Source organism: Diadema antillarum, unplaced genomic scaffold (genome assembly GCF_040938485.1).
Source record: "Diadema antillarum isolate AM-2024a unplaced genomic scaffold, OU_Dant_1.0 seq00001381_RagTag, whole genome shotgun sequence".
NCBI lineage: Eukaryota > Metazoa > Echinodermata > Echinoidea > Diadematoida > Diadematidae > Diadema > Diadema antillarum.
Window position 1 is genome coordinate 172,597 of NW_027272139.1, and position 15,006 is coordinate 187,602.

The following is a 15,006-nucleotide window of genomic DNA, read 5'->3' on the forward strand; positions in this document are numbered from 1 at the left end:
ACCCTTTTTCATTTTCGGATCAACGAACCTCTAGGTATAGGGACTTTGTGTGTTTCGGATTAACGAACCTTCGGAATAACGGACCTTCGGAATAACGAACCCTCGGAAAAACGAACAGCACCCCTCGTAGATAGCTATCTTCGAGTTTACTTCATCTATTCAGCTATCAACGAAGGCGTCTACACGGTGCTTAAATCCGAGCTTTTCCTCGAAGATAGCTATCTTCGAAGTTAAGGATCACCGTCTGAACGTAACTTCTGTGGGACAGATCCAATTTGGCACATACTTCAAATGTTTTTGAGTGGCGGCATCAAACATGGGTTGTCAAAGGGAATGAGACTATTGTGACTCAATTTCTTTAACTTCCTTGATTATGCGGATCTGTCTTTATTATATCTCTCCTCCTTCTTTGTTCTTGTTATTCGCTGTTCTTGTTTTGCAGTGTCATTGTGCTCTCTCATCTTGGTACTATTGTGTCGAGTCTTTTGTTCACATTGTGTGTGTTTGCTTTTACTGATGAATGGGCAATAGTGTGTGTGTGGGATACCGTTTTTGTTTTTGTCATATACTATTTCCTGATACACACAATTCGATGCATGTTATAGTGTCCAAGCCGTAACAGTTACACAGTTATTACACCACCAGTACAAGTATATATTTTAGATGATGTCATTTCACGCAGCATTCATTACGTGATCCACGTATTAAAAACTCTGCTTTGCAATGGATCACTCTCTTCAATCATCATTTTCACCTACTTTCTGTCGCCCTTGCAAAATATCAATCACTTCTCTTTTTATTCGTTTCATCTGCACATGTATTTTGTAACATTCGTTACAATTTACCTCGTACTGAAAGTAGTTCTTACAAATTGTGAAAACGATAGTTGTGAACACTGCAGAAATTTATGCTTGTCATTGAGTTTTATTTCTTTTTCTTGGATAGAAATTAACCACTGTCGAATTGAATTGAATTGAATGGAATGGAATGGAATGGTATTGAATTGAATATTGAATGTAACCGTAAGCAAGCGTGTGTTTATATTGGGTAATACTGTTGACACTGGTATAAGGCTCTGTGTTGAGGAGCTTTCCAGACTGAACCATGACGGACAGCCAGACAAAATACATCTTATTATGGATTTTGTTACGACCAAAATCAAACTGAGAATGATGGCACAAAAGAACCAATGTATTAATCTTCAGGAGACTTAATTAACAGATATATTGGTCGTACAGACATGTAATGATTTGCCACTACAGTACAATATAATACAATGATTACTTGCATAATTGCTACAGTCGAATTTAATAATCACAAGTTCCAAGTAATCCCTTGGAAATGTCCGAAGATGATGTTCGATGCACCGGTGAATGATCCCTCCGACATAAATCAGTGGGCATATAGGTTACTGTGATCCAAAATATAAATCCACAGCGATAACGTGCAGAATCCAGACGTCATAACGACCGCGTCCAGTTGATGAGTGAATGATAATCCATCAAATAATATCCAGCTAGGAATCCAGCCCGTCATCGCTTCGATGTAGCAATGTCCATAGATGTTAAAATGGAGTCGGTCACTAATGTAGACGAATCAATTCTCCGCAGGCAAAAATGTCTCCCAGGCCTTATCTCCACAAGTATAGCAGGTCAGCAGGTAACACAGGACTGACTGTAACAAGTCGCCTCAGAACCAGAAGTGACTTAACCTATCTCCAGAGCACACGTGTTGGGTACTCTGCCTACTTCAAAATTTCTGTGGCTTATATAGGTCCCTTCACCCTTTCTGGAAGGTTCTGTTATTCTCTCCAACCTGGGGCTACACACTTGTGATTTCAAGAGCCTTCTAGATACCCTGACTCACTGTCTGGTTAGCATGACATCATACCTAAAGATAGTTTGCAGACACACTGGGCTACAAGTAAACATGGGAGTACTGCACGCGTATGTATTGCATCATTTAGCCAAATATGTAGGCACTTCCGGGAACATTCTGGATTGGGCGAGCTCTTGCCTTTCACATGCATGTACTGTAGCTTTACCAAATACAAACTTCTCCACTAATCTGGCCAACCTGTATACATACACACATTAAGCAGCTATACAATGCATCATTATAATTATGTACATTGATGACAATAATGCCACACATTATATATTCCTTGGAAATATGTATTCTTTCTTTATAGTTTCTGTAATTATTATGACTGACTATACTAAATCACTCTATGCTTACCAACTATCAATTTTCTGATGCATATTATACGCGTGCAAGAAATGCAAGAAACCAATGTCCATTTTCTCACCTAGTAGTGATATGAGGGTACTACATAGTTATCGATTTTCTCAACTCTTCATCACAGAAAGTGGCTTCGAAACTCTCATTTATCATGATTTCGAATACACATAGATCCGTTAACATACATCAGCAATATTTCACTAGTACAAACACAACTAGTATCGAATATAATGTTCTTACCTGTACAAAAAAGACGTGGAGAGGCAGTTTAGGTAAGTTGTTGAGATGACGGTGACATCAAGAAGAATGACATCACTAGCCACCACTCTCTCGACCACAAACTCTGACTCTGGGTCCTTCCGTTTTATCAATCGGGTTTAATGATTCCTGTGATCGAGGGATTATTTAATACAGGATGATTTCTGTCTCTTTCATGTATTTGTACACACCGTTTGAATGAAAAGGAGGGCATAGAACGGCATTCTAAAAAAAAAAATAAGTTTGAATATCATATCCACCCCATCTCCCTCTCTCTCTCTCTCTCTCCACACACACACACACACACACACACACACACACACACGGGTGTTTGTGAGTGTGTGTGTTGTGTGTACATACATTAACATACCAACAGACATTCATATTATGGATGTACATGCATGCTCGTAACAGTCGATTTAGTTTTGTTTGCAGATGTGATAATGAATGACAGCACAAATCTATCTATATCCTTGAACTCGGTGAGGGGATAATGCAAGTATTCCTTTCTCCCCCCCCCCCTTACATTACGATATCATGTATTTTTATTTTTTTTTTACCATCAGGGGAAAATTGGGGATTTTCCCCAAACCTATTGTGACGAGAATCTTTTTTCTGTCTGGGATCTCTTTGAATTGAGAAGAATAGACCGCCCGCGGGCATTTTAGCTTTGTCACGTTTGTCAGAGGGCGAGATTAATAAATATTGCTGAAAGCATAGCGAATGATCCCCGACACATCTCCTCTTTAAAGACACCACCCGCGAGCCCACATTGTAAATATCAGCATGCTTCATTCTAATTTCATAATAAAATAATTGGTAGTCATTCTTCTGCCCAATTAATTCACCTTCGCTTCACTCTTCTTCATGTACAATCATGTGCAATAAGAAAAAAAAGAAAAGAAAAACTCTACTAACCTTCACCGCCCACTCCTTGTCAGATTGAGTAAATGTAGTTGCACTTATAAGGATTTGATAGACGATGTGTGTGAGTGTAAGATTCAATTTTCTTCAGATTGACTCATAGTTACATTTTCGTGAATCAAAGCAAAACAAGACGCCCCTTTAGATTGTGGATTTGTCTATTGTTATGTGCTTTCCCGTGTGAGTGGCAAATGATACAATAGAATTACTATTTTATTACTTTATTTTTATTCTTATTTGATGCACTTGCAAACTGCACTTTTCCCCTAACGCCGCTGATGGGTTACTGGTTATATAGTCATGATGGAGAAGTTCAGGGTGTGGTCAGTTTAAAGGCGAGTGAATGCTTCTCGAATATTCTTACGCAGAAAACTCTCAATTTGTACTTGACAAAATAAATCTGAATCTGTGACACTGCAACCTCATCGTGCAGATGTGATCCTTAATCTTAAAAGCTGAAGTGGTAAATATAATTATACACACACACACACACACACACACATATATATATATATATATATATATATATATATATATATATATATATATTTATATATATATTATAACTATAACAGATAATTTTAATTGACTTTCGGAGGGCCTCTTATATCTCCCTCGTCAGCACGATTATTTCAGGTTGGATGCACAAACGGTTTCTGATTGACTTGCATTCCTTTCTGTCTGCCCATATCCGTGTTCTAATGTTTCGGTATGCCTTGAAAGGCGCGGCATCATTCAATGCCGACTTGTCGTTGTTGCCTCGCTGGGTTTTTTTAATGGTTATTTACGCCAGTTATGAATATTTCGGTCGAACAAAGGCTGTTGTGGGCTCGTGTGTTGATGTTGCATTATGTTTTACCTTTGACATTTGGTGTGATCATTGCTTTTTATCATGACTTTTTTTTTCGGTTAAGGCAGACGGCTTTTACATGCACTGCTCACATTTTGTGCTGAGAAGTTAGTGTGCCAGAAGACTCACTGTCGTGGTCTATGTGAAGCAGATAGGCGAAGTCATCATTTTTCCCTCTCATGACTGGCAACCAATCGCATGTAACAATGATTGATGAGAACCAGTGACAAGATTACAGACATGACTTTCTCCAGAATTGTTTGTCTTTGGATACTAGCGATTACCTTCAGATCGAAAGTGCCTTGGCGAGCTCCGTGTAGGACGCGTGTAACTTGGACGACGTACAGTAAAGCCGCCGCTACTCTCCCGCAATTATTTGGCGCCGCTCCGTTCGGGAGATAGCGGTGCCGCTCAAGGACCAAAATGTCTCGACTCCGTTGCACACGGGCAATATTGGTGGCTGCTTCAGCACTCTTCTTCTGCAAGGCCGCACTTTGTAACACCGGTACGTTGGCTCATTATCAAGTCGAAATGAGAGATTTTCAGATCTTCCTTTCACGTTTTTTTTTTATTTTTATTTTTTTTTTTACTCTTTATGATTAGTTGATTGTGGTGATAACATAGTGAAATGTGTAAGCCTATGCGCCATGTTTGAGCGGCAGGCGGGCACACGCCCAGAGAAATTTCACGCCGAGTATGTCCCTGTCAACAGGCGAGGCGGTGTGCGTATCCTTGCTGTACGGGCGTCAAGTAACTACTTTCTCCATTCTGTTCGGAGTACCCCAATTAATTTTTGTTTGAGGTACATGTATTATATTCAAACATTGGTGCCGGCTTTGATCGAAGTGTTTGATATCCTTCTACGAATCAAGACACTATATTACCACAACACGCGGCCTTATATCTAAAACGATCTTAGTCCACTGACAATCAATAGTGACATAATGTGTATGTCATATACAAGCTGCAAGCATTTTTTTTTTCATTTCAAGAACCAATAGCTATGAATGGTGTCATCTTAGTGTGTCCTACAGAGGAGAAAATGCCCAAAACATACGGAATATTATTTATTTTTGTTGTTATTGTTATTCTTTCTTCCGCCATATCTTAAACCAACACTTCATATAATATACCTTCCTGGTTAGCCGGGGAACTTGTGTTTGTATAAATATTGAAGAAGTTAAACATACACACACGCAAAACAAAACAAAAAATCCTTGGAGATTAGCCAAATATTATTACCTGATCATACAGGGTATTTACACTATATACCTCATGTTTGACAATAGGCGCACCCGGCACCCAAATTTAGCGACCTCATTTATTTCCGACAACTGGATAGGGATACCAGAGGGGAAATGAACTGTAACGAACAGATTTTGTTTTTCCTTTCATAGTCTTTACAGTAAAGGCGAGGTATAAATCTATAACGTGTAGAATGGCCTAATTGCATTGTCTGATTTGGGAAAAGGGTCTGCAAGGTCCTAAAGAAAATGAGCGATAGTGAAATAATTGAGACCTGCAAGTAAATGAATTGCAATTATATATTACCAAATAAAAAATGAAATCAAAATTGAATTTGCCATTTTCCCCATATTATCCTATTTTATTTTCATGATTTTAGACAAAGATAGGCACTATCGGCCATGAATGAAAATAATGTAAACTCTTGCGGTTTATTAACGGTGCATAAAGGTCACATTCACAATTAGTGTGTGGATAATTAGGACTATTCGTCAGCACTGTTTTTTTTTACTGATTGCTTAATTTGGTACACACTGTATTTAAAACCTCGGACACCCTGTTGCCACAAATTGTCCGGCCATTGCTCACTCCGACAATAGTTGGCTATAGCACACGATTATGTTTACCAGGGAGGTGAGGCTCACCTCTCTGACTTAACGTATATAGTGCGTTTTGTATACTCGCGCGAAAGTTTGCCGAAACAAAATACAAAACAACAATTTCCCCCAGCAACGCTACGCAATAAGAAAGTTGGGAAATAAAAGTTTAGCACTATGATATTTTGGAACGAGCCAGAAATGTTCGTTGCGCTAGAAGGAAGATTCGTAAAATGACGTGAATAGAGGAGAATGGAAAGAGAGGGGGAGACCTTCCGGAATTGATTATTGCAAATTTAATGTAACAAAGACACATGATAAGGGGTGTTTTTGCCAATTCTATTTCAACATCATCACTTGTATCGTGAAATATACACAAATATCATGTTGAATCGTCGTAGTTCTAGTAACGCAACTTCCCAGAAAGTGTCGTAATTGAGCACAACTCTCATATCCGGTTAGCCGCCGGTCCCGACATGGTCGGATAACTGGGGTGGGACTGTAATAGTTACTAAATCAGGCAATTGCTTAAGAAGAATACCGGACAAGTTAAAAGTTATTCTGTCAAAAGAGAGAGTAAAATCTTTTTAAAGGACAATAGTAAAAATTTGAAAAAAAAAAGTGATAAAAGTCAGGAAAATTCTGAAATTGTGATTTTCGACAATCTATGCAAAGTAGTTCTCAAACAGCTTGTATGGATACGTAAATGAGTGAGCTGATGATATCGTGACTTCACAATTTTCCATAGATCATGTGCGCAAAATATAAATAATGACGAAATTCAACTTCTCTGCTCTAAAAGCGTAAAACATCATGTTATTCCTGGGCAAATAACTTCAAAATAATGATCAGTCATAAAATATTCGACTTTGAGACTGGGGCGTAATTGAACAGAACACGTAGGGTCCTACTCGAAATTTCAAGATATTGTGTACAAACTATATGGTAAGTTTCGAGGTGATGACGTCATAAGTCACTCATTTGCATATTCTTGTTGATTGTGCAATAATTGTTTGTTTTTTTAAAATTAGGGAAACTTTACAATTTCATAATTTCGAATAACTTCGAATAGATTTACACCGTTGTGCGTATAACATTTTACTCTTCCTCATCAGACTAACTTTTAACTGATCATAAGGAGGAATTCAGCTGACACAGTGAGGTGTTGTGGAAGAAGTGGAATCTTTTTCGCAATTTGTATGCTCAGTATTCCACTTGCTTTGAGTATTCATACTTCAAGCCGCTCTTCTACAGAGTTTGGATAGGCGACAAAAGAGGTGTACTCATCTTTAGAAAGTTCAAGCCATATAGTTTCAGAGGAAATGTTGAAATCCCGTATGGAACTTGATGGTCATATTGTATGGTACAAATATTGTTTCAGTTTTTCTTCAAATTTCCTTGTTATTCATGCCCCAGGACTAACAGGAATGATAATAGTATATCATAAAAAGCTAATGACACATTCAACCATCCTTGTCTTGCACATAATTCCGTCATTGCGTATCGATGTAGCTCCATTTTGAAACCAGGGAGCCGCGATATCTCTCAATTTTACGCGGTTTAGACACTGACAATACAAATGTGAGACATGGTTCGGGAAACTGGCACCACCAAATCTCTATTGGTTCAATACAAGTCGCAAGCTGTAAATTAGCAAGCCTTTTCAAAGATGGGGGGGGGGGGGGTAGAAGAGTGAAATAATTTTAGCGACTTCCTATTATTTCATTTCATTATTCAGAGTCATATCTTTCACTTCAGGCAGGGTTAGGTGTCGCTTCAAAAGTCTGTGATTTTTCGGGCATACGTGTACATACACGACATGTACTTTTCATCCTTTATCTTAGCTCACGATTGCCTCCTGGAAGGTAGATACGGAAGGAAGTCAGCTGGAAATGAAACGAAATTAAACATTTCAAAGAATTGGCACATTGCTTTTGGCACACAACTTATAGCTTAGGTAGAACTGAAGGGAGGGAAGTCCCAGAATTCATAGATAATAATCAGACAATGCTTCCAAAACAAAAAGAAAAAAAAAATCCGGAAGAGAATCTTTCAGGGTAGCCTTATAGACACAGGGAACTGAGAGGTGAACGTGGGCGAATTATTTCCCGAGACTAGAATGCAAGAAGGAGAATTCTCTTAGCTGACGGCTGTCAATTCACTGATGCATTTGCAAGCCAAGCTGCACTGGTCTAAAATGACATAATCCATCACATATAGTACGTATTGTTTTCTAAATATATATACATATATATATATATATATATATATATATATATATATATATATATATATAGACATATATTACTGTCGAAGTATTGATCTATTGAGTGAGAAAACTGTTTCGTTGACTTTTGTAATGCATGTATAGGTATAAATTTGACGGATGCAACGATTTTTATCTACTTCAAGTTTACACCTATTTTCCAATGTATCAAAAATGAGGACATTACATCGCTTTGAATACATAATTATGTAAATACAGTTGATAATTATGATGTTCAGTATTACGTGTAGAATTACAAGTCAGTCTTGTAATTTCATATTCTAGAAGGATCCACTGAAAATTTGAGCTATTTATTGTGGATCCAGTAAATACAATCTATATATACCAAACCTGACTCTACATGTGATATAGAAAATATGAGGAAAGAGAAATCATGAAAGGACATTCAACAAAAAGAATAAGAGGAAAACAAGACACCAGGACATAATGTCTTGCAAACAGTTAACAGAACAGACACAACAGCAAAATAGGGCAACCAAAATGCCTTGATCCTAACAGAGAAATCTACTTTGAAGTGCCTCCAATAAGCTAGGATTCGACGCAGCTGACAATTGCAAGAAGGATTTTACAAGAACTCTGAATGTCTTCTTCTCATCAGGTACATTCTTTCCTACTGTTGACGAGGAAGCTTCAATAGATGGTGACGACACTTCTGTTGACGTCACTTTGGATGTAAATTTCCCTTATTATGGCTCCATGTTTAGCGCATTTAAGGTAAATTGCATTCTTTGTTCATTTCATATGCAATATTTTGGACCACAGTTCTCAAGATTAAAGTTGTTTCCTTCCCTTTACTAGCATATACAATATCATCAATGCTTAAATATAAAATGTTGTGGTATTCGAATCTATTTGTCCGGGTGGTTGTGTTTGTGTCTGTCGATGTGGGTTTTTTAATCGAAAGTTTAATTGCAAATGGAATTATCCACCTCTTACGTAGCGGTTTCTCTTGTCAAATTCCTATATTAATGTTCAAGTTCCAGTTCAAGATTATTTCATTTATCTCCATCTCAACAAAATCAACAACATACGCATAATGTGAATAATAGTAAAGAAAAAAATAACACAATTAATGAAAAACGTTGAACATTGTACTTTTGATGGAGATTGAAGAAGTGAGACCTTTGAGTGATGATTGGAGAATGGAGATGGGGGAAGTGACCCACTAAGAAGAGAAGCTTGTAGATTGTGGGTAACACCATGATGGAAGGGGTGTTTGAGAATTGGTTGCCGAGGAAATATAGAATTCAGTTATGAACTTGATATCGGATGTAGATTTTTACGTGGGATTTTTATCTATCCTGATTTACGTCCATTCCAAGTAACGAAATTGTTAATTTTCTCATGATTCAAAGTATAGAAAGGAAATATTCGAGAGTCAGGCTCGTTAGACATTACTATTTAGATCACTTCGTTTTCTAAGAGTTGTTGGAATCTCTTATATGATTCTTAAAGTACACACCCAGCGTGTTTCCGTGAGCAGTGGGTTTATTCAAACCACCAATGATAAGGAAAGTATACATAACCGATTTAATTTATCCAATACGCATTGTGTAACTTTAACATAAATTTTCCAGCGCTTCCATAACGTGACCGTGCAAAACTCTTAGACATTAGTGACCGATGTTACTCCCTGTGTCATTCATAGTAAATCACTTCTAAGCGATAAATATTCCAAACTAGCTGAACCTGACCAATCAAAACACTTTACCTGTAATGTGCACGTAATTATTAGTCAATTAGCGTCTGCTTATCCCTAGATTTAGTTCATCAAATACAAAGATTAAAAAAAAACAGGGCTTGAGAGGTAAATATTTTATGTTTTGCTTGTGTGTGTGTGTTTTTTTACACATGCCATAGACATCTTTTAGTCAGTATAAATCAATCACTCTTCATACTATCCGTCATGGCATCACAGTTGAACGACAATGGAGTGATTTCATTTGATGGAGAAGTCGCTGCATTTGACGAGGCACCGTTGCCAATAGCAGGACGATTTATCGCCGTTTTCTGGGCCGACATTGACCCACTGGATACTGGGAGCGTGTCGCATGGCCAACGCCAGCGAACCGACGGTGCCGTAGATGCCTTCGAAGCAGCGGACGAAATAGTGAGGCAATATTTCGCCGACGCGCAGGATTTCGAATCGTCGTGGATGTACGTGTGTACCTGGGACATGGTGCGTTTCAGCGGTGGCTCGGCAGCAAACGTAGATGTTGTAAGTTACACAGGAGCGCAATAATATTTCTTACACTTTACAAGATAAGTCAATAAGATGTATGTTTTGGTCACCGATGTTGTAATCACGAATTTTTATTTTATCTCTATCTTGTCTATTATTATTTTTTTTAAGCTACATATTCAAAATTTCTAACTTTATCATATATATCAGAACAAAAAGAAAAAGTTGGCTCTTTTCTATTCACAAAATTTTCATATGTGAGTGAAATAGAAACCAATAGGTTAGGCCTATATATCAAAACAAAGCAATTCCATTCTCCTGTGGTCTGGTACACGGTAACATAATTTTATAACTCAAATTCATTTCTGAATGAACACCTTCGTTTTTCTCTGTCAAGGTGCCAAAACAAAAACAAAAAAAAAATGCGAAATTGATAATCTGCCATTGCTGTGTTAACGCCCTTTCACATAACGATGGAAACAAAAGATCAAGATTACACTATGTATTTATCTTTGTATGAGAGTCATGATTGAGTCTTCGTACTCTCCCTCTCGATCTCTCTTTCTCCGACCCACAAAGGAAAAAAAGAGAATATTCGTTAATGTGCTGCACTGATTGATAGCTGTAGCGGCCCACTGCGATTTTGATTTTAAAGAAAGAAAGAAAGGAAAACTGCTTAAAAAGGATACTACCTCAAAGGAAAGAACGATTACTTTTTAATTAAAAAGAATGTTTTTTTCTTAAGTGCGATGAATCATGCAAACTTTTATCACACTCTGTTTCATTTTTCTGTGCACAATGATTGTATTGAAATTTGCCTAGCTTTTCTATTTTTGTGAAATTTTCAGTGCAGTTTTGTGCAATTTTCACTTTTGCACACAGGAACAGAAAAAGGAATGTGTTAGCTTATGCGTAAAGTTGCGATTTGTGAATAGCTATTATCTTTGAAGACAATTAAAAGTCCTTTAATTTGATAATCACAAAATCTATTGATTTGTACGAAAGTCTTGTGTAAGAAATATGAACGTGAAAACGTGTTTACTTTTTTCTGAGTGTATATTTATACATATTTATATATGTATTTGATTATACATAAATATATAATGTATATATATATACATAGAGAGAGAGAGAGTGTGTGTGTGTGTGTGTGTGTGCGTGTGTGTGTAAGTTATATTCATATTTGTTTATTTAGATGTAGGTATGTATTCAGTATTTATTCATTTACGACGTATTTCAGGCAAACTCTTTCCAAGTTGTGTTACTTACTGACGGTCAGGCTTCCTTTGCAATACTAAACTACGAAAGCATCGTGTGGACGACGGGTGATTTTTATGGAGGTAATCCCTTCACTGGTCTCGGTGGCAACCCGGCCAAGGTGAGGCACTTGTCTTCGCAGTCAGCACAAGCTCGTAGTAACATGGGTTAGGAAAAAGTTTAGAAGCGACATTCCAGCTGTTAAATGAAGCAATCTCATTCCTATTACAGCTGGTCTGCGTATGTAACAAGGTCCATATTTTGATCTAATATCATTGGGGCTCCATTTCCTATAGTTACTCTGTAGAAGATTTCATATGAATTGATTTTCTCGAACTGGATCAACGGAGGATGTAATTAACCAAAATGGAAACTTAAACATGCTGTACTACATTTAACGCTATCGGATTATAGGCGACCGCTCACCACGTAATATTCGCTTAACACATATCAGAAAATGGTAATGTGGATCCCAACCAAGTAATTGGCTGAGAGCTTATACGTGACCAGTCTTTTATTTTCCCTTTTCAGGGATATATTCTTTAATTTCACCGGGCGTTAGGGAATGTTTTGTTTTGCGTCTAATGTTTCACTTCTTGCGAAATGTACCATCGCAGTCACATGCACCCATTTACCATTTTGCATACCATTGTACAACTTCGCTGTTGGGCGTGCAATTTTTGCCAAAGCAATTTCGAACAGACATCATCCTTTTACATCGCTCCCATTATTGTTAATCTTCTGACTTGGCTTGGCCCACTTTTGTGAACGTCCGAGATAGTGTATGAGGACGATGGTAAATGGTCTTTACTAGTGCAATGAACAGAATTTCTTGCTATATAGGTGAAAGATGTATTCAGCCCGATTTGGTAGTGTATAGATGCCTATATCTTTCACTTCGTGTAGAAGCTTGTACCATCGCAATCGTTATCGCACATTATTTGTATATATCCAACTTGTTGGAACTTGATGGAATCTCCCTTACTGAGGAACAGATTAATGAAATAAACGCAGACATCTCAAAATGTTAAAATGAAGACATATACCTAACTGACGAGGGTATTTTAGTCGGGGAATTAATCAAGAGGTAACGTGGTCTGGGCAATGCAGGAATTCCGCACACCAGTATTGATAGCAGAATCCTGGAAAATCCGCCTTGTGAGATGACTTTTTTTACCCAAAGGAGCGTTCACACTTCTGTTTGTAATATTGTTGGGAATTATTGCTCCTGTATAAAATCTGCTTACAACCATTCAGTTTGGTGTAAGATAGGGAGATGGTCGGGGACATTTCTATGACAATTCAGCGTTTTCTGTGTTTTCTCATTACTTCCTGTTGACCGTTAAACACCACTGACTGTGCATTTCTCAGGTTGGCTTCAACAAAGGGGACCGCGCGACTCATTACAGCCTTGAAGGATCTGGAACAGATGACGTAGTTAATATTGACGAAAAGAGTAACGTTGGAGAACCGGGGAGGTTCGTTTTCAGGATCGATGGAAATGATATTATTGGCGCGGAACTCGTCATCGTAGACACGGTAGAAACAGAAAAGGGTAAATATTGGGAAAGCGCATCATATCAATAATTCACGTACACTCTTACCCACTAAGACCCTACTCCCACTAAGAATTATTCCCAAATTAATGACGTGTTACTGGCTGACTTATCTTAGTGCTCAGTAGATATATTGTAGATGTGATAATGTTTGTATATATGAGTGTCAGATCCATCAAGGTGTCCACAGGGTTTTCTGAAATTTCACTGTCAGTGCACGTTTCCAGGTACTACTCAAATCCTTTGAGATGTTCCAGTATTTACCATTAGCACGGCAGTCCCCAAGTTGATTTCTGGCATTCGTGTTCTGTCAGGTTTATGTAAGCTTCTGACCGGAGGGCGTACGAGCAATGAGAATTAAGGGTTTTTCGGGACAAACATTATTATTAGGGCTTCCCTTTGCGCAGTCGGTAAGATCGCCGGCTTAGCCATCTGGAGGACTCGGGTTCGAATCCTGGTGGATTCCCATGTTCTTTGTTCATTTATTCATCATCTATATTTTTGTTGAAACTTAACTGATATGATAAGAAGACGTCGTACTGTTAGGATTTTGTATGTTTTTTACTTTATTTCATGAAAGCGTGCCTATAGCGAGATGCGTAGGATTATCGATAGGCAGGTTTCAGTTATGATATCGATGATATTGAGCCTCTTTGCTGGATCAATTAATATAAAAGAGTACAGAAACAAAGTGATCGCAGTATTGACGTGCCACTGGAAGTGAGATATCTTACGTACACTGTACTCCTTCATCACTTTCAAATATTTTCGGGTACTGGAGGGCATCAGGAAATGTGGATAAACTAGAGAATTCATTGCACATCAATTGATTATGATGATTACTTGAGTCTCTTGTTTTGTGACAGTATAATGAAAAACTTTACTGGTTAAACAATGACATGGATGATGCAAGTAATCTGCACTGCAACTTAAGTTGTCACTCGTCATCTTTTCGCAGGAGAACTGTCAGTATCTCCGTTGCGTGGCACCATGCTGGGCGGAACGCAAGTTTTCGTTCGCAACGCTGTCCTGAACGCCACCTCAGTGATATTCTGTACGTTCGACAATCAAACCTTCAGGGGCAGGCGCCTGTCAGATTCCGACGCTGTTTGCGTGACGCCGACGTTCTTTAAAACCGGTCGGATACCGTTGGCGGTATCTTTCGACGGTGGGACGAGTGTCAGCTTTCGAGCTATGTTCACACTTGGTGAGTATTGAGAGTTACGTGCTATACATACACGCAATATGTGCATGTAATACAATCATTGTGTTGTATTAATATATGTACACATAATAAGCCTGCGCAAACATAAACATTAAAGCTTAATATTCAATATGATACAAAAATGTTACATATACAATAGATGGTCCATAATATCAAATATACTATTGACAATAGTTTAGAATTGTTTATCTTGTTTCATTGGATAAATCAGTTTACAGATGAATGTTTGGTGGGAGTGTGTGCCAGATTGATAGCTTCTTCGTCCCTGCTCAACCACTATATATACGTGATACCCAATCATGACCCCAGAAAATGCAGAAGTTGTCATGCCCAGCGTGATCTCAGAGGCGACGAGCAGTAACGTCAAGTTCTCCCAAGCATTCAA

At 38.1% G+C, this 15,006-nt stretch overlaps 1 protein-coding gene across 1 annotated transcript; it reads left to right on the forward strand.

The window, feature by feature from the left end:
- Positions 1-10,307: 10,307 nt before the first annotated feature.
- LOC139708881 (sushi, nidogen and EGF-like domain-containing protein 1) lies at positions 10,308-14,614 on the forward strand. Its single transcript, XM_071620844.1, has 4 exons — positions 10,308-10,619; positions 11,824-11,961; positions 13,212-13,395; positions 14,355-14,614. The coding sequence occupies exons 1-4, from the start codon at positions 10,308-10,310 to the stop codon at positions 14,612-14,614; spliced, it is 894 nt and encodes a 297-aa protein (XP_071476945.1).
- Positions 14,615-15,006: the final 392 nt, after the last annotated feature.